The sequence below is a fragment of the Carassius gibelio genome, chromosome B6 (assembly GCF_023724105.1).
Source record: "Carassius gibelio isolate Cgi1373 ecotype wild population from Czech Republic chromosome B6, carGib1.2-hapl.c, whole genome shotgun sequence".
Classification (NCBI taxonomy): Eukaryota; Metazoa; Chordata; class Actinopteri; order Cypriniformes; family Cyprinidae; genus Carassius; species Carassius gibelio.
The window spans coordinates 17,183,317-17,204,094 of record NC_068401.1 but is presented as its reverse complement, the minus strand read 5'-3'; the positions used below and the strand labels follow the sequence as shown (position 1 = coordinate 17,204,094).

General features: G+C 35.9%; 1 protein-coding gene across 1 annotated transcript in view; it reads right to left on the bottom strand.

The window, feature by feature from the left end:
* The window catches only part of usp43a (ubiquitin specific peptidase 43a), a 135,770-nt gene that overhangs the window by 42,422 nt on the left and 72,570 nt on the right, over positions 1–20,778 (bottom strand). The window contains exons 5-6 of the mRNA XM_052558337.1: positions 4,792–4,927; positions 2,502–2,646 (exon numbers count right to left, since the gene is read on the bottom strand). Coding sequence (XP_052414297.1) covers positions 2,502–2,646; positions 4,792–4,927 — 281 coding nt within the window. The remainder of the gene's footprint in view (positions 1–2,501; positions 2,647–4,791; positions 4,928–20,778) is intronic.

The window sequence follows — 20,778 nt, the reverse complement described above, 5'->3', positions numbered from 1 at the left end:
ATCTTTTGTCAGTTCACTTATTAGATATGTGGGCTGGCATAATAAAGCATATGTAAAGTCGACTACTTGATTATAATTTTAACTGAACTGTGTTATTAAAGTGTGAAAATGATTTATTTATTTATTTTGCTGTTGTTTACATGTATATCTGTAGATTTTTTTATTTGCTTACAGACCAACCATGTGCAAATTAATCAGTCAACACCACTGAAGAGAATATTCCCTCTAAAACTGCGCTGTACCAAAATCTGTCCCAAAAACACAGTTTGAAACAGCCCCTCCAACATCACACATATTTAACCAATCCAACATGTGGGGCAGGCCTTTTCATATCTGGTCAAAGCTTTCTATTTACAACATGTTTTTTCAGGGTTGAGTAGCATAGCCAATCAAAGTCGCATGACTTTTTCGTAAAGCATTTCTTGAAAGCAATGGCCAGTCAGAATGTTTATATTATTCATATTATTATTTTTATTTTATTTTTTTTGTGCTGAGTTCTGCAGTCTACTATAGCATTTACTTTTGCCAACTGAGTGAAAGTAGTGCAGGTCAGTGCAGGTGCCTGCGTAGACTAATTTGCATATTCACAAATCCACGTATACTCATTGAGCTAAGGGTGTAGAGATAGATTTAAGCCATTTTAAGACATGAATAAATATCAAAGATCACTTTTAAGAGATAAATATAATCATAACAAATGTGCAATAACCCAATATACATATTAACTCTAAAGTTTAGCTAACTGCATTTAAAGATGCAGTCTAAAACAATGACAGTGTGATTGGAATATACTGCTGTCTAAATTCTAAATATTGTTTATCCCGCCCCCTCCTCCTCAGACTGAATGTTCTCACAGCTTGTCAGACTGAGTGCATGCAACACAAACAAGCGCAACTGACATTGGAGGGCGATGAACCTTACACTGTAAACTGATGCGTTGATTTATCTGAGTTTTAGTATGCTTGAGGCTTTTTAGATTGGGTAGAATCTGCGAACCAGTTCGTTTGCTCACTTCCATTACTTTAGTATGCTGTGTTTTCTGCAAACTGGCAACCCAGGCTATTGAAATATTATTGGGTAAATGCCAAGTGGCCGGAATGCGCAGAATGCGCAGAATGCGCTTTTGCCAAGTCGATTAACTTTATGGACAATTGTTTTGTTCTTCTTCTGAGAAACAAACATGTGAACACATATGAAATTACACACAGCACCTTTAATATACATCGATAATAAAATATTTTAATTTTCAATACATTTAATTGCAATTAACATGCAATTAAGTGTTTGAAAACATTACATTAGTTTTGCATTTAACTATTTTCTTTTAAAGTATAGGGTTATTTCTGTAAAAACTACTGTTTTTAAATGTATGCTAAGAGTAGTTATTTTTCACAAGGAAATGTAACATCGGTAGCTAAAAAAAAAGTTGTTTTCTCCCACATGGAGGCAGTCATGTTGAGAGACAATTTTTTTCGTCCTCCATTTTTGACAACATTCATTCTTCTTGACACTTCCATAAGCATAATTTGCATTGTTATCAATCTTCAATCGTCCACCAGTCAGCCATAATAAACAACCACATTACCTGAAGACTTGTACAGTTTTATCTGTAATCAACAGAGCGTCTTAATCTTTAAGGGGAAGGTTTTCTTTAGATATCTCAAACTCATTTATAGGGAAGAAGCCATGCTGCATTCTATCACTTACATACATCATTGGACTGATAAGTCACTGTGCACTTCAAATATTCCTGTGTAAACATCTCTCTATGTTGCTACATTATATTGACTTTTATGCCTGCATTTTTCTTGAAATTGCCCTAAGCAAATATTTTTTGAAATACCACACATGCAATGTCCCTACTACCTGACAGAAAACACTGAAACAGGTGTCCAAAGAAATCAAATATGTCTGCAATAGCCCCAGTAAACAGCAAAAAAGTGTCAAGAAATACTGTATTTTCTGCATTATAAATTATATATTTGTTTAATCATCTGGAACATGCTGTGACTTGTATAAGGCAATTAACGTCAAGCACGTAAAACACAGAAAAAAAAAAAAAAAAACTTTTGCTAATCAACATTACACCCCACTCATCATAACACTAAATTTATATAATAAAGTTGCATAGCTCAGTTTAAACTGATAGTTGTACAGTATTGAAGAAAACAGAAATGCAGTGGAAATGTGGAATCACTGAGTGTGATGATGGTGATTTATTTTGATTAATTTGTGGTGAAGCACTTGGGGTTTCATAAAAATTGTTTATAATGAATACTAATATGTTTATTTTATACTTCTGTTATATGTTCTTGTTCTGCTCTGAATAGTGCTCAATAGAAGGATTCTTTGTGTAAAAGTAAAATGTGTGTGGACTTGTGAGACTAGACCGAAGATAGCAAACATCTGAAAACGCTTACAGCACCTCTTACTGTCAATATCCAGTTAGCTAAAGTTGCTAGAAACCTGAAGCATTTCCTTACGTTTCCTTATTTTCCTACCTGAGAATCGCATGGAGCCTCCTCTTCTGAAGAGGGGTGGAGCCTGGAAGGCGTAGATGACATCACTCTCTGAGATACTCGTCATATCATCTTCATCAGAGAAAGAGCGTTGGAACCCATTTGTGTTCATCTCTGTCAAAATCACCTACGAGAGAAAGAGAAATGTTGATTTGAGAGTAAAACATCCTTGCACACCATGAAACGGATTATACACATGAGCAAGAAACTTAGGGCCTTAGTAAACAAAGAAGATTTCAGGTGCTTCTTAAGCCATTTTCCAAAAGCTGTTGTCACATCACAAATCCACAGATAAGGGGATTTTAGCTCAACCGCTCAGCAAGACAAACTATTAGGCTCAGCGGTAGATCTATTTCTATTGTTTTCTGTTTCACTCACTCAATCCATTACAATAGTTCAAATCACTTTTTGGTTCTTTACCACACACATGTACGAGTGTACACATACACATGGGCTATATTATATATATATTACAAACCATATAGAAAAAAAATGTATGTCAGAAAATGGAATGTCAGTTTGCAGCATGGCATTTTATTATAAAGTATACCACTCAGTTCTGTTATGTGGCACAATTTGTTGTATATAATGAGTAAAAGTGAGGTTAGTATGAAACTATGCTATTCTGAACAAGCAATGCACATACTAGTAGCACACTTACCTTAATATCACCTCCCACCACAAGGGGGAGAGACCATCTACATTAGTATATCAGTACACGATCCCCTGCTAACACAAGGCTAATTTTTACAAATGGCTAAGTAATACCTAATCTAAGCTCTGTGAAACAGGCTAAATAAACATATGTTGCCTGAACCAATCATATAATATTCAGTATGAAATCTATCTGTAGTAAAGGCTAAGAAGGTAGTCAGGGAGTATTCCCTTTTCTCCTAATGTCTGAAGAAGTTTGTGCCCTGTGCTGATGTTTCTTCCATCTCATATTGTTTAGGGCATGCTTTGAAACCATAGCATCCTGCAAGCCTTTCCACAGTAGGCCTTTTACTGACAGAGCTGAAGAAATCAACACATTAGTCTGTAAAAGATTAGTAATGGAGGTCTAAATGAAATCTAAATACATTTTTTTCTTATACAATTATTAGTAAAGAACTACATTAAACTATATATAAGAACGACTACATTCTACATCCCTAATCCTACCCAATACCTAAACTTTACAACGTTCTTACTAACTATTAATAAACAGCAACTTGTGATAATTATGAGTTTATTAAGGAAAAAGTCGTAGTTACTGGTTTGATAATGGTGGTAATTGGACCTTAAAGAGACATTGAGAGCTGCATAAGAAAAACAAAATGGTAGAAGGGTTTTTACCTAACAGTATTAGCATCTGGCCATCTATTCCTTACCAGATGCATAATATCCTCATCCATCCTAAACAAATTTTATGTGTACAATTTGAATGCAATAAATTAGTCAAGCAGATAAATTAAAACACTTAAAATAAATTGTTAAATGATTCAGTTTCTGTATAATTGTGGTTCTCTGTATTTTGAAATGGGTATTTCAAATGGATTAATGACTTCTCAAAAAGCATACAATAGCAAACTAATCTACAAAAATGTATTATTTTAACAATGAGCATACTCTTTTTTTTTTCTTTCTATTTATCCTGTATATGTACAGAGTATATGGCTGATAGTATTGATCATTTAAGTCATGTTCTGGCATCTGCATTGCCATGCAATTCCATGCACTCTCCATGCACATTTTTTATGTCTCCCTATATCTGACACACCCACTTGAGGTCTTGCAGTCTCCACTAATAAGCTGATGAGTTGAATCAGGTGTCATAGATGAGGGAGACATACAAAATATGCAGGGCTGGGTGTACTCCAGGACAGGTTTGAGAACCACTGCTCCAAGCCAAACTCAATGCGCACTGGTTACAGAGAGTGAATATGTAAATTAATAAATGCTGTAAGGATTATAGCAGTGGCATTAAAATGTGTATCTTGCAGCACAATAACCTTGAGTCTGAGAAGTTTCCATTAACCAACAGATGGGGTGTATTAAGAGGAGGCAGTTTAATGGGGTATGAATTTCAGACCTTACATTGTCTGGCCAAAGAAGAATTATTCTTGCATTCCTCTTCCAGGCTCACATATAGTAATAGCGAACACATAGAGCAGTGTGCATTACACTACAATAAAGGAGTAAGTGTGTATTGCACACAATTAAGTTCAGGAATAGGAAAATTACATAAAGTGGGAGAAAGAGACAAAATGAGATGACAGACATCAGGTCTTACCTGGTCTGAAGAGATCTTGCCCTCCTCTGCTACCATGGCCCTGAGCGTTGAGATAGACCCAAAGAGAGGCACAGCCAACCCTACTCTCAGAAACCGCTGACCTTCAGTGTTGAACACCAGAATCACATTCAGGGCCCTAAACAAACAAAAACATACACATTTAGCACATCATCGGATGCAACTCTTCAGTCATGATGTCAATCTGTAGGCCCATTTAGCTTATTTACTATAGGTTCCTAGGTGTTTTTGATTTTTGAATAAACAGGAAAGTATTTTCAAATTTTCAAAGTAATGGTGTCCACGCTCCACAGACTCAAACCCAAACCCATTAGAAAATTCCAGAGGAAACCCACAGCTTAGCACTTCAACACAGTTAACATTAGTACATCATTAAAACAACCACAAAGTCTATAGTACATAATGGATTAGTAAGGGTGGATTGTTGTTTTTTATTTTATTTAATTTTTTATTTTATTTATTTATTTTTATAATTTTTATTTGGGGGGGGGGGGGTTGAAATAAGATTTGTTGTCAACAGAAGCTTACATTTTATTCTGCAGCATAAAATAATTAACCCAAAAATAAAATATTGTCAATATTTACCATCATACTATTCCAAAACAGTATAACTTTCTTTTCTTCTGTGGAACATGTTTTTTTCCTCAGTGGAAGTCAATATTGTTTGGTTATCAATGTTCTTAAAAATATCTTCTTTCATGTTCCTCAGAAGGAAGAAAGCAATACAAGTTTGGAAGGACATACATCCATTTTTTAATGGACCATCCTTAGATGTAGCAGCCAGGAAGCTTGTGCGATGGATATAGTGGCAACTTTCTGTCATATAGCAAGCACTCTGTGTGTGTCAGTCCACTATCCATTTGTGAGTCTTATTTAGTGATGTCTGTCCCTCAGTATATTCATGCCAAAGTCAAGTAATAAGACAATACACATGGGCGAAAGCAGACATGTGTGTTCCTCCCTGCCCGCGCTACATTACGGGTGGGGATGCACAAAGTCTGTGCATTATCTTCTTGGGAGTGAAGCATGCAGAGTCAGCTCTCAAGGGTCTTCTGAGATGAAGCCAGATATGCGGACTGTTCTTACATTTAGAAAGGCTTCGGCCATCCCCTGCTGGTCCGCCACTTCAAGGCACCAAGCTAGCCTCTCTGTTAAGCCAGAGGTCAGCCTCGAGAGACTGATTCCCTTAGTAGACTATTTTGCAGCATAAAAACTTCTGCCAAATGTGTCTCAATGGGTCCTGCACACTGTAGAAAGAGGCTACCGCATTCAGTTTGTTCCTCCTCTGCCTCGTTTCAACGTGGTCATTTACACTCTTGTGGGCCCTGAGCAGGCTCTGTTAATGTAAAAAAGTAAAAACTCTCTTGAGGAAGGAAGCCATCAAGGTTCTAGTCCGAGTTCTACACTCAGTACTTCATGATTCCAAAGAAGGATGGAAGGTTGCATCCCACTTTATATCTGCATCAGTTGAACTGCTCAGTTATGCGACTAAAGTTCAGGATGCTCACTATCAAGCAAGTCATTTCTCAGATCAGGTCTGATGACTAGTTTGTCACAATCTAAAAGACACATACTTCCATCTCTCCATTCTTCCCCAACACAGGAAGTTCCTGAGGTTTGCCTTTGGGGGCAAAGCTTACCAATATCGGGTTCTTCCTTTGGCCCAGTGTTAATTTTGTCAGCAAATTCGGATTTAGTCTTAGTCTTAGTCTTTTGAATAACACACCATTTAGTTTTAGTCACATTTTAGTCATCTGAAATGTTTTAGTCTTAGTCTAGTTTTAGTCGACTAAATATCATAAGAGTTTTAGTCTTAGTCTAGTCTTAAGTCTTTTAGTCTTAGTCTAGTTTTTTTTTAGTAGAACAAAGTCAACTTAGTTGACTTGACTAAATGTTTCCATCAGTCTGTTATGGAATGGTATTTATAAAATAAACATAAGGCCTGCTCTCAATGAAAAATATACATGCTCTCTGAAAAAGATATGCATTCGTCCTGAATGATATGCAATGCATATGACATTCTTTCAAGATGAAGTACAGTATTATTGAAATAGACAACCACCTATATTATATTTGTATTGTATGTTCATTATATTTCTTTATTTGTGATATTTACACAAAGTTTAAATTTTTTTAAGTTTGTTTTTGTTCATTTAAAATAGCACTGCATAGTCTTCACTGTAAAATAAAATAAACAATCAAACCAAAATGTATTCAGACACCTTCAACGTTTCTTACAATATCACAGTTTATTTGCTGTAGTTTAGAAATTGGTAATAAAATATGACAATAACTCAGGGTTAAACTGTGTCAGAACAACAAATTCATCTAGATAATGTCTGATGCAATGCTTAATTTGGTTCAGTCTGTGGTGTGAAAAGGTTGCATTAGAAATTAAAGAAAGAAACACTTAAGCAAAACATGCTCAGGTCCCTAATTTATTTTTATTTTTTTGGTATTTTTTAGTCACTAGTAAAACAATATAATCTATTCTATCTGATTTTTGGATTGACTTTGGATAAATTCTTGTTAAAACTACAAAGTAATTTAATCAAGAGCAGTGAGTGATTTACTTTCATTTTCATACATTAAAGACACTGACAGCAGAGCTAGTAAATTTAACTAGCTAGTCACTTTAAGAGACAAATGCATCCATTATAAAGATACACATCCGATTTCTTTCCAACTCTTTACTTTCACTGAAGACATAACTACAGACCTTTTCGAACACACTTTCCAAGACGGGTATTTCGACATATTTAGTATGTATTTGTTGTCGGTACAAAAGCAAGAAGACTTTGAGACACGTCTCTGCTTCCTCCCTGAACACCAGAACACCGCGCTGCTGAATTGAGCTCTTTCACTTTTCGCTCTTTTTCGTATGTTTATTTAAAATGCGATTTGTATTTGTTCGTTCAGGTGCAGGAGGACGCAAACGTCCTGAACGAGAGCTCGGTTCAGTGTTGCGCGAGTAACCAGCTGCTCTGCTCAGTTCAACTTTCCCGCATCGCGAGGCTGAAGCCAACTTGATGTGTTGAATGCTCGGAGCACGTTATAAAACGTATTCTTAAAATACACATTTCTGTTTTAATAAATGCTCATATTAAAACATAGCATTACACATAAGTAGGTACAAAAATAATCAGTGATACATTTACGACCCCATAAAAATTTGGGTCGCAATGGCATTTCAAAAGGTCGCAATGTAGTTCCCTGTGTAAACAACTTAACTGTTATGAAAACATCCTCGAAACTGTGCGAATTTCAGCAAACTCATCTTTGTTCTCTTTTCTGTGTAACTGCTGCGTTTGTTTAGCTGTTGCGCTTGCATTTGCCACGGCATTTGCCGCTGCTTCTGCATAGATCAACCTACCCTCAAAGATTCGCTCTGATTGGATCTCTTCTCCATTCGTCCCTCCCATATATTTTCGTCTCATTTTTATTCGTTGACTAAAGTGTCAGTTATATTTCGTCACGTTTTTCGTCATCATATCTGACTTTTTATTTAGTTTTTATTTAGTTTTCATCCGTGAAAAAGGTTAGTTGACGAATATTTTTCGTCATAGACTTCGTCAACGAAATTAACACTGCTTTGGCCTTGCTCTCTCACCCCACACTTTCATGAAGTGAGTGGATGCTGTGCTGGGTCCTCTGCGACTCCAGGGCATCCACATACTCAACTACATCGACAATTGGTTGATATTAGCTCAGTCAGAGCAGATGGCGGTTCAGCATCAAGATCTTGTTCTTGCTCACGTGAAAGAGCTGTGTTAAGACTAAACAGCAAGAAAAGTGTGCTTTCTCCACTATAGAAAACCTCGGTGCGTGGTGTGACATTCGACCACGTCTGTCTCCTGCTCAGATAGAGTCGATCCTCACTGCAGCGGCAAGAATAAGAGAAGACCAGTCACTCACTGAGTTATCTACAGGCCTGATTCTCTGCAGGATTGACCCACTCCACCTTAAAGGTCTTCATGGCGGCCATTGCGGCCTACCACGCCCCTCTTGGTGACCAGTCAGTGGGCAGACAACACCTAGTTACACATTTCCTCTGTGGTGCGTTGAGGCTGAGACCTCAGGTATGATCTCGTGTCCCAAGTGGGACCTGGCTGTGGTGTTAGAGGCTTTCTGTAAACCTCCTTTCGAGCCTATAAAGGAGATATCTGATCGTCATCTCACTATTAAGACTACCTTTCTTCTTGTGATTTCTTCTCTCAAGAGAGTTGGGGATTTGCAGGCCTTCTCAGTGGTCCATTCTTACATAGATTTTGCACCTAGATGTCTGGCCAAAGCTTTTCTCTGCCCGCGAGCTGGTTATGTACCGAAAGTTCCCTCCGCTACACCACAGCCTGTCATTCTCCAGGCCTTCTGTCCTCATCCCTTTTGGGAGCCTGATCAGCATAAGATTAACTGTATGTGTCCAGTGTGAGCACAAAGCTGCCCTGTGGAGAAGGGCAAACGAACTGCTAGTGTGCTATGGTCCCACCAGGATAGGCCTTCCTGCTACTAAACAGACCCTCAGCCAGTGGATAGTGGATGCCATTTGCATTGCCTATGAGTCCTCTGATCTCCCCTCGCCCTTGGGGGTCAAGGCTTACTCGAACAGAAGTGTGGTGGCCTCCAAGACCTTTCTATCAGGTGTATCTATACAGTCCACGTCCCTAATGTACATCAGTTTTCTGTGGCCTAAAAATGCAAGCCACATTTGGGCTCCTCTGTTCTCTCGCCCTAGCTGTGCTCTTCCACACTACGTAGCGAGGGGCATACTTGTTCCCATATTGATTCGAATCAGCTCGAGTTCCTGCAGGGAAATGTCTCTTGGTTGTGCATATAACATTGGTTCCCCAAGGGAACAAGATGCTGCGTCTCAGTGTCATTTTTCCGACATCCCTTTGAGTGTTTGCTTCATTTCTTATAAGCTGCCGTTGCATCACCTGCATGTGCTTTTAATCTTCCTGGTCGCTATTACACCCCGCCCATGACATTTTGCCTATACATTGGATTGATTATAGATGTGATTCAGTGCATGGTCATGTTGAAGGTGTTAAAAAATTCCCTGTTCCGTGTTTGTGTGTACAGGTTGTGAAGCTACTGTAGATTAAAACCAGCACGTCTGGACAGTAACACTGCCACATACATGCAGCTTGTGGATGCACATTAGAATCGAGAGCTGATCTGTTTCAAACTGTATTTGTTTGGCTGGAAATGGCCTCACATAAGCCAGTCAAACAGCAGCCGACTGCCTCAATGCAGCGGCATTTTCCACTGCAGCTGCAGTTGTGGCTCTAAAGACTTTGATGGATTTTCAGATGCCTCTCTGCTGCATTATTGAAAGCCGTATGTGAAATGCTGGACCTAACAAAAGCACTCAGTTATACAAAACCACACTTACTCGAGTGGACCAGTGAGAAGACAACTGAATCATTTAAGATTTCATCTCTGGTGGCACGCAGAGGTGAGAATCATGTGACAGGGTATATAAACGTGGACTGTCAATCAGACACAGCTTATTTTGTGTTTTCAGAGTGTATGTGGATATGTTAAAGTGCAGGCTGGATGTGATACTTCTTGCAAAGACATATCTGTGTATAATTACTTTGAAAAGTACTGTTAGCTACATGCCAAATGTCTGTGCAGACACAATCTTAATCACATATAATGTTCATTAATGTCAAAGCTGAATGAAATAATATATTGAATCTGACAAAAAGAAATGTCCAGATTATGTTTCATCCCAAAATCAAAAAATTCAATAAGAAAAATTGCATTAAATTGCAGTAAAACTCAATGACTTTTATATTATTTATAGAAAGTGCTAAGGCATCAGTGAAAATCAAGTCATGAGTGCTAGCTAGAAGCTAGAGTGGCATGGTTGCTTCAAAATTTGTGTTTTTCTTCTCATGTTTACTTTTGTTAAAAGTAGGTTTAGGTTTAGGGAAAGTTTAGATTTAATGATTTAGCATTAACCTTTTAGTGACCCAGGTCATTTCTTTAACTGCCACAATATACAATAACTAACATAATGAAACAATGCAAGATTAATGTTCATCTGTATCGGACAATACTGAAAGCATTTTAAGCACCACTCAATAGATATTTCAGTGTTGTGAAACGCACAAGAAGAATTGCAGTAGCATTTTGCAGAAATGTCATCATTGGAATGTTTTTTGCAATGAGCCTGTGTTGGTATTTGAAGTTTTCTAAAGCATTGTGATAACTTTCTGTGAGGAACAGACCATAGTGCATTAATGAGAGATAAGAAGTAATAAGAGAAATAGTGTGAAAGAACCATTATTTTTTATCAGATCATTGTAATACATTGGTTGATCCAGTTCACAAAACTGGACTGAATGATATGTACTGATCTGGTTCTCAAGCATAAAGAATTCTAGTTCAGTTAAAAAATATTGTGTACAGATTGTATTACAATAATGAGAATTCAATCATGACAACTCTCTGAAGATTTTAGCATGGTGATGGATAAGACAATGTTAATGTTTTTTGTATTGGCGGAACAGATCTGCTACGCTGCTGTTGCTTATTGCTGTAGTTGTAGATTATTGCTGCTGCTAGCATGTACAGGAACTATGTTACTTCCAATGCATAGAGTTTCATGACTGAATTATATTTATTTTACAAAAATGACAATGATTTCTTAAATAAGAAAGTAGTTTTTGAAAGTTTTGATCAGTTTCAGCCAACAGCTCCATGAAAAAGACAGATATAATCATTTATTGTATTTGGTTTCTCTATTGGCAGAGGATGACTGGCGGGACTGTTCTGACCAGCTGCACTTTGGTACTGTAGGCTGAGGACATCTGACTGGCTCCCTAAAGTCTTGCCCAGGAGTTCAGTTCATATGTCAGCAGTGCTCGTCTGCTGACAGAATTGTTACTGCCTGCCCATGGCATTTGCCTAATTTAATTTGACGTCTTTCTAATAATTCATAACAATAAGAATAGCAGGTTTTAGCACTAAAACTAGCACTCACTGACATTTACTGATGACCTTCAAATTTGGCCCCTTAAGCTTTCAGTGCAGACATTCTTTTTTCAATTTAATGAATGTGAAATTTGGCAGTTAGGGATTCAGAGATGAGCATGCAGGAACATCTGAATGTTTCAGACAGTATTATTGGTACAGTCCTACACGATGAGCCATAGTTTTCTCTCTATATACAGTATCTCTCATTCTATTATCTGTTTTTACTGACAGGTTGAAAGTCTCAACAGAGAGATTTTGCTGACTGGCAGTTTTTGAGATTTAAGACAATTTAGATAATGTTCTGTTAAGAGCTGTGCACTTGGTATTTCAGGGTGGCCAAGGACATAAACAAACTTAAACACACAATAGCAAAGATACACAAACACATATTTACTTTATATACTAGGGGTGGAATGATACATTTATTTGTCCCCAACCGTCATGGTACAGGCATCTCTTCGGTGCATGAGACCTTACGATGAATACAGACAATTCACCACCAGTCCAGAAGGGGGCACTTGCAGCAATGCAATACTGTTTGATAACCGGCTGCCAGCAGAAAAACAGTGAATGCCATGAGTTGCACACTTGAAAACAAAGCCCACTAGAGAGAATATAGTATGGGTTGTGTCAAACAATTTGATTGATGAGGGTCATAAAAGCCATCTGTTCTGGACACCTGTTTGTACACCCCCTCCCCTCGCTGTACACCCCGGTGACCTAGATATGAACTTACGACCCTAAGAAGGAATTTCGTTGAGGGAGGGTGAAAATGTGTTGGATTCTATGTGCTTTTTTTTTTTTTTTTTTAAACTGTGGAAAGGGATGAAATCATGAAAATGGTATAAGGGAAGTTTTTATTAAGGTTTTAAGTACACAGTGCATTTCAAGAAAAAAGGTTATAACACAAACAAAATGGGAACGATGTAATGATTGTTTTCGTAGTTGGAAAAGTGTAAAACATTGTTAAAGTTGTAACAAATAAAAAAGAAAAAAAAATAGGTTACTGGTTATTTATCTAAAACAACTAAACAAGTCAAAACCATCAGATGTGTTTTCTTTAAGCAACACGTGAAAAAGATGTGAGAGCTTGTAAAAATTTAAAAAGGTGTTTTGTTACCAGCTAGAAAAGAAAGCATTTAGCATTTGTACCTTACCTCAAACTGAAAAAGAAATGAATGTAAAGCGGCGATACAAACCAGAAAACTTGGTGTTTGTCATAATGTGAGAAAAAGTTCAAACAAAAGAAAAAAGATGGTAGGCATTACGCGGATCAAAAATAAAATCCATCAGACAAGATACTTCGAATCAAATCTATGTTGTACTTTACCACTACCTATAACTTTAAAAATCTAGACTATTACTGACAGAGAGTTAGACGAAAGAAAAAAAGATCTCACAGCAAAGTGTCAAGGCATCTCCGTTGAGCGATACTGACAGCACCGCAGACACACTTAGAATGAGGCTCGGGGAATGCTCCGGAAAAAAACCACGCCTCCTGCGCTAGAGACTGCCCCGCTGTAGACTGATAACAGCATCAAATAGATTTAAATGTTAAAATAATTAAACTAAGTAGTTTTTAATAAATAGACATCAGGCCTTAATTAGTGAAAACTTTAAATCCGTTTAAACATAAGATCAATTTGTACTTTTTAAATGATGTAGCTTTATGCGATTTTTATTTACTTTTAGTCTTAAAAAATACAAAATAAAAAATAATAATAAAAACACCATTGAAAAAGCATTATTTGTTTTTTTTTTAATGTATTAAGTTAATTACTCTAATCTACGACTAGTCTAAATTTAGACTATTGCCGTCGATATATCTTTTATTTTTGTCAAGCTTAATTTCTCAAGCTATGACAATTAACACACAAACACACTTTCCTTCTGGCCAGTTTGTAAGTTTGTGTCGCGTTATCTAGTAAATAAAACAGACATATGTAGTTAAAAGTATCCCCATTTAACAATATGACAGGAAAGAAATATCTCGTCTCAGGTCGTGCAGCGAAACGTGACCGCGCCGGGCATCTGGTGTCTGTGTGATGTCACCTGCATATCAGTTAGACATCAGCGGGGGTAAAAACATCTAAAGGTTTTGGGGGTTTGCAACTCAACTGTAATCTAATTAGTTTTCCGAGGGGTTCTGGTGTTGTAAACGGTCTGCTGCAGGTAACCATAAAATGGTTTATGGTTTAGGCCTGTGATCGTGAGGTTATCTGACAGTTCATTTAGGGGTCAAATGGGTGTGAAATCTTTTAACAAGTCAGACCATATAGGAAGATGTAATTTAATTCGAGTTAATTTAGTTTATTTTAGTTACATTTATAATTTTTATTAACCCCTAGATCTTTCAACCTTAACATAAATGTACCGAGAATGCAAACAAGTGCACAAACACAACCATACAATCATAAACACACACACACACACACACACACACACACACACACACACACACACGCACACTTTCCTTCTACCGAGTTTGTGTCGTGTTATCTAGTAATTAAACCATACATATGTAGTTAAAAGTATCCCCATTTAACAAAATGACAGGTAAGAAATATCTCGTCTCAGATTGAAACGTGACAAACTTAGTAGTGATTCTTTGAATCCTGTTTATCAACTCTTTGAGATACTTAATCATTGAAACATTTCTATAGTCACATCTTTATTTAACATTTTCTAAAATGAGATCTGGTTTATTTCTATATTAAGTGTAAGTAAGTTGTATTCTTTCGTTGTCATATCTTTTACATTTTATTAAAATAGGTTCAACTGATTCAGGAAGATCACATTTAACACAAAGTCCAGACACATGTTTTTCCTCTTATAAATAATGACTGATTAAGTGCAATGTGTCCAATTCTATGGCGAGAGCTTCCTTTCTATCCCCAAAATTCTCCTTTCATTAAATTTGATGTCTGACATTTTAATGTTTTTATCTGATCCACTACCTTCTATTCCTACATGTGCAGGTATCTATACAAAATAAATATTTGTTTTTGGTTGTATTCTGAACAAACTCTGTAAAATGAATGACAAATTGTCTTGTTGAAGATTCGCCACACTTTAAACTAGTACTGCAAATGAGTCTGAACATATGACTACTTTAGGTATATTAATGTGTTCAACCCACTGAAGAGCCAAAAATATGACAATCATTTCTGTAGTATAAACAGACGGATGATTAGATGTTCTTTCAGGTATTCTATACCTACCCACTTGGAACATATGTGTCCTGTTTCAGGATCTTTAGTTACATCTATGTATATGAGTTACTTTAAAACTATATGCTCTTTATTTTTCATCTAAACAAAAGTCCTTGATGTTTTATTTTATTTTAATAAGCCATTCAAACTTACTTTAGTAGCCTAAATCATTGAATATGTCTTTTATTTTCTTAATATCAACTTCTAGCACGAAATTCTACATTCATAAACGTATGTTTCTCAAAACTCCCCGCGTTTGGTGGCATTTAAAGAGGAATTTGTGATGTATTTGGAGACGTTAAAAGAAATGAAAAGTCTCAAAGCAAGATTTTTGTATTCTTCATTAAAGGACTTTGGTTTTTTCTTAATGTGAAAATCTGTAACTCCCCTACTTTTTCATTCTTTATCTTTTTCTTCAGTGTTGTTTTATTTATTTTACATTTATTTTGTTTTATGATGTACAGAGTGTGAACGAAAATTGAGTGTAATCTCAGACCATATTTGTAAATCTACCAGTAATGTACGCCTTTATGTTTTTTTAATGTTTAAAGCATCGAATAAAAAAGAAAAAAACACCCACTAACACATCCCCCTAACACCTCCCTAATAACGTTGGTCACAAAGGTTTAAAGGTATGTTAAAAGAGTTAAACAAAGTAACGTTTTTAATAAAAACACATCAGTTCTTATTTGATGAAAACATTCTACCTGGTTTTAATATTAGACCGATGTTTTTACTTTAAAATTAGGTTAACCTATACCATTTTATTTTCATCTCAACAAAAATTCCTTGTTGGAAAAAATTGTTGTTTTATTTCATTTTAATAAGTCACTCACACATACTTTAGTAGTCTAAATCCTTGAATGCGTCTTTTATTTTGTCAGTATTAACTTCTATCATTGCTATATCATTGCTATATCAATTAAAACAAGCGTTTAGGCATACACAAATCTAACTGGAATGAAATGTTTTGGAATGTCTTTGATTTTCTTACCAAAGAAACTTTAACAACATTACAGGAGAGGCTAAATATTTCATCTCAAGTAGTGCCTAGAAACGTGTCTGGTGTCTGGAATCTGATGTCTTTGGGTTTTACTGTTACGACCATGTCAGCGAAGATTGTAAAACATCTAAAGGTTTTTGGGGTTTCCAACTCAGCTGTTATCTAATTAGTTTTCCGGGGGTTCTGGTATTGTAAATGGTCTGCTGCAGGTAACCATAAAATGGTTTATGGTTTAGGCCTGTGATCGTGAGGTTATCTGACAGTTCATTTAGTGGGTCAAATGGGTGTGAAATCTTTTAACAAGTCACACCATATAGGAATATGTAGTTTAATTCGAGTTAATTTAGTTTATTTTAGTTACATTTATAATTTTTATTAACCCCTAGATCTTTCAACCTCAACATAATTGTACCGAGAATGCAAACAAGTGCACAAACACAACCATACAATCATAAACACACACACACACACACACACACACACACACACACAAATGTAAACATTACAGAAAACATGAACATGCAAACTAAATAAATACTAATATACACTCAAACAAGTAAAAAAATACACAAACAAACAAAATAGGTCACAAACACGAACATATCTATATAAGATTGAAAATGAGTTGTCCTAAGTTTTCTTTGAAACCAAAAGTGTTTGTTGGTACAAATGTCTGACAGAAATGTATACAATAGATTAGACGTCCTTTCTCACTTTCCAAATGGTGTTGTTAACCATGATGTTTAAAATAGTTTTAAAAAAGTATTATTTTTTAGCTTTCATGCAGGATTCATGTCAGCACTCAAGTGTTTTAACAAGAGTCCAGAGACAGATGAAAATAGATGTGTGAAGAAAAAAAAAAATGTAAGAGGTTTTTAAGGATAGACTAAATGGTTTAGATTGTTTAAAACAATTGAGTTTACGCATTTCTCTTGAATGTGTGTACGGTAACCGCTGCATACATGAAACAGAACAAATACATAACTCATAAACGCATTGTGGTTAATAAAAAAAAGACTTATTTATCTAGCATAACTTACCTTCTTTTCATAACAATAAACATTCTTACGACTTTAACAACTGCAAACAAACGGTTTGGTTGGAAAAAAAATAAAAAATAAAAACATATTGTGTTTTCTTAGTTAGAATGCTTATAGTTTGTAGTAAAATCACATATATAAGCTAAAAAAAAAATTTCTTCCAAACCATGCTGCTTTCACACGCACACACACACACACACACACACACACACACACACACACACACACACACACACACACACACACACACACACACACACACACACACCTCACAAAACTGTCAACAAGGACCTTGAGTTTTTGTTATAACGTTTAGCTGTAGCTGAGACCTTGGTGGAATTATTTATGTACAGTTTTGGGGAGGTTACTATGAACGTTGTAATAGTTTATAGATCACAAATTAACCCATTTAATATCTAAAAGTTTAAAAAGTAATGTAACTGATAACATTTGATTACATGTTTTAAGACTTGTAATGTGTTCAACCGTTAATCTTTTGAAACGTGTAAACAGGACAGGGGTTAACATTAGAGTACTCAACAACTAATGACCATCAGACTTTTCAAATCCTTCATTACTTAAATTAGGATTGTGATCATTTCATTTTAAAGCACAAACACCACGAAATCAGATTTGCTTGGAGATTAAATACATATTTAAAAACACAACAAGAAAGTTCAACAGCTATGATACTGTTTTTTAAATCAGGTTTTTGCACATCTATGAAGGGAAATACCATGGCATCTAACAACGGTTGGTAAATCGGTTCAATTTAACAAATAAATATACATCGGCCAAATAGAAAATAAGCATACGTCTTTAACTCATGAAACATCTGACTCAATTTAATTATTTTTCTCACTGACTGTAACTGATTACATTTATTTTTAATCAAATGATATAATTTAACTATATGTAACTAGTTGATCCCCTAACACTGATTATGCGTTCTAACAAGAATAGTTGGTGAAAGAGTTCATTACCCTCTTTAACTTTAAAAATGCGTACAATGTCCACAAACAAGGGCTTGCTCTTAAAACAAGCTCCAGACACCGACTTGGAAGCAACGTAACAAGTATAGCCATTGCAGAAATTTGTTATAGAGATTCAGTAAGTTAAACTCTGGATGCACGATTGACCGACTTACGTTTGCCATATTATTACTTTTTCTAAAGATAAAGACAATTATTTGGTTTCAGGACACACGAATCCTAACGCCCAACGGTTCACAAGATAACATGACAACGGTTGCTCAATTACAGCATAGTCAACCCATTTTAGCCTGTTTTAGCGCATGTATATCGTATTATTGTTGAATACAGTCGTTTGATCTAAATATGTATTAACAATTATTTTTGATTGTTGTTATATGTATTATATGTTTTTGTTTTACAAATGTAATATGTTTACCTAATACCTCATTCAAGCTATGTAGATCTTCAGGTCAGGGAACTACAATACCCATCACACACCTCAGGCTTCAAACATGCCCCGTCATGAATACATACTCATATAAATAAATAAAACTAAATAAAAAGACTCATATTCTTTTCTGTGATCTGTTTTAGTGATGCAAAGTTCGATTCACTTCTGAAAAATTATTTATTTGGACAGTTTGGTTCAATGAACCGATTCATAGGGTCCTTAAGTCGTTTTTGCAGTTACGTAGTACACTTTTTTTTTCTTCTAACAACTGAAGAGTCATTTTTATTTCTGTGAATCATCTAAATAAATGTAATTGTGTGAACACGTATTGTTGGTTATTATCTTTTGTTCATTTAAGTTAATTCTGAATCGTCTAAATAAAGTTAACTGTGTGAACACACATTAGCGGTTATTGTCTTTTGTTCATTTAAGTTAATTCTGAATCATCTAAAAAAAAAAAAGTTAATTGTGTGAACACATGTTGGTGGTTATTATCTTTTGTTAATTTAAGTTAGTGATGTTTGTGTTTGCAGTTTTACTCACAGTGTCTCTGTCGTTGTTTAGCTTAAACATCAGTTTTTAGTCAGTTACAAAAGTGTCAGGCATTAAGTTTTTGTATTTTTAATTCACCTAATTATGACAGAGTTACAGGTTTCGGGTGTTTTTGAAAGTGTAAGCGGTGAAAACTTAAATGTGACCGTCGAGTAACGTTAGCTACTCAAACGAAGACAAATTGTGTAAGTGTTCATTAAGATGCAGAAATGAAAATAGGCGTACAAATATTCATAATGACAAGTACAATATAACCTAAAAACACTATAGACCCCCCTGCTAAGTATACCTAAAATTTTCTAGAGCGGTGAGATATTTACATTTCCTGTACATTTATTCATTTAGCAGACGCTTTATCCAAAGTGACTTACAGATGCGGACGGTGGAAGCGATCAAAAAACAACAAAAAGAGCAATGATATATAAATGTTTTAACAAGTCTCAGTTAGGTTAACACAGTACACGTACCATGGGATTTTAAATAGTATCATAAATAAAAAGAAAACAGATTGAATAAAAAAAGAATAGAGCAAGCTAGTGTTAGAGGTCTTTACACATACACACACACGCATGCACACACACACGCATAAATAGATATAAACCGCAATGTTTTTCATAGCGTTACACTTTGAACGATATGTTTCCATGACATTGTTAGCTCTTTCTGTTTGAATCTATTTACAGCAGTTTTCACCATCCTAATTGCAATGGTTTGGTCTTATGCTTAGGGCCTTATACGTTGTATTTTCCAGTTTTTGCTCTCGTGTTAGTGGGTCTCTTTGTTCATACAAATCAATATTTTTTCGGATTTGGGTATTAAAATATTGCTTTAAACATCGTCTTCATTCGAGACGTTTACTTAACATCATTATATCATCCTAGTTTACATCAGATATAAGATATGTTGATTATTAATTATTATCCAACCTTTTAATCATCAAAAAATCACGACTGACTTGAGTGATCATCTTGGGCGGAGCCATCTTGGGCGTGACCAATGTTTATGACTTCCTGATGACAAACCCCCATCGTGTACACCATACAAGGGTTGAGGGTGGCTCACTAAAACCAACAAAGGCCGGCTGATAAACGCTACAGTTGCCTGCTGTGAACAACAAACAATACAATAAATCAATAAACCGGAAATTTATCGTGAATTAAAACAGGACTACCGCATTCGGCGACAGTTCTATATCGATTAGGGACAAAGTTTACGCCTTGAAAAGAATCGAATTCTGAAAAAGTCGTCTGACGCTGCACAACTGACCCATGGAGGGTAAATGGAGTGGGGCTGATGAGGTCGAAAAACTGGAGTGCGCTGCGGCAAACACCAGTTTTGTCAAAGACATTATCGACCCTGATTTTAAACTACACTACAGAGGACAGATGATCAGACTGATGCAAAAGATCCTCAAGAAGGAATGCGAACCAAATCACGATTATATGGGCGATAGCAAGCGGGAAACAAATCTCAGTAACCAAATGAAACTTGTAAGAAGACTGAAATATACATGGCCTGATTTGACGAGCATATTTTTAACCGGGAGGGACCCGGTGCATGTTTCTGCACGTAAAATTCTGGAAGTGATGTCTGAATGTGAAGATGAGATGGACGTTAATGACGTTCTCTATCTGTGTACATCTATAACAGATCAATGTGTGCTGTTGGCTGCCAAAAATTATGATTCTATGACCTGTGAAATTGTTGCAGCGTTGGTTGATTTTATATTGGACCAAAACATGTTAATCTGCAG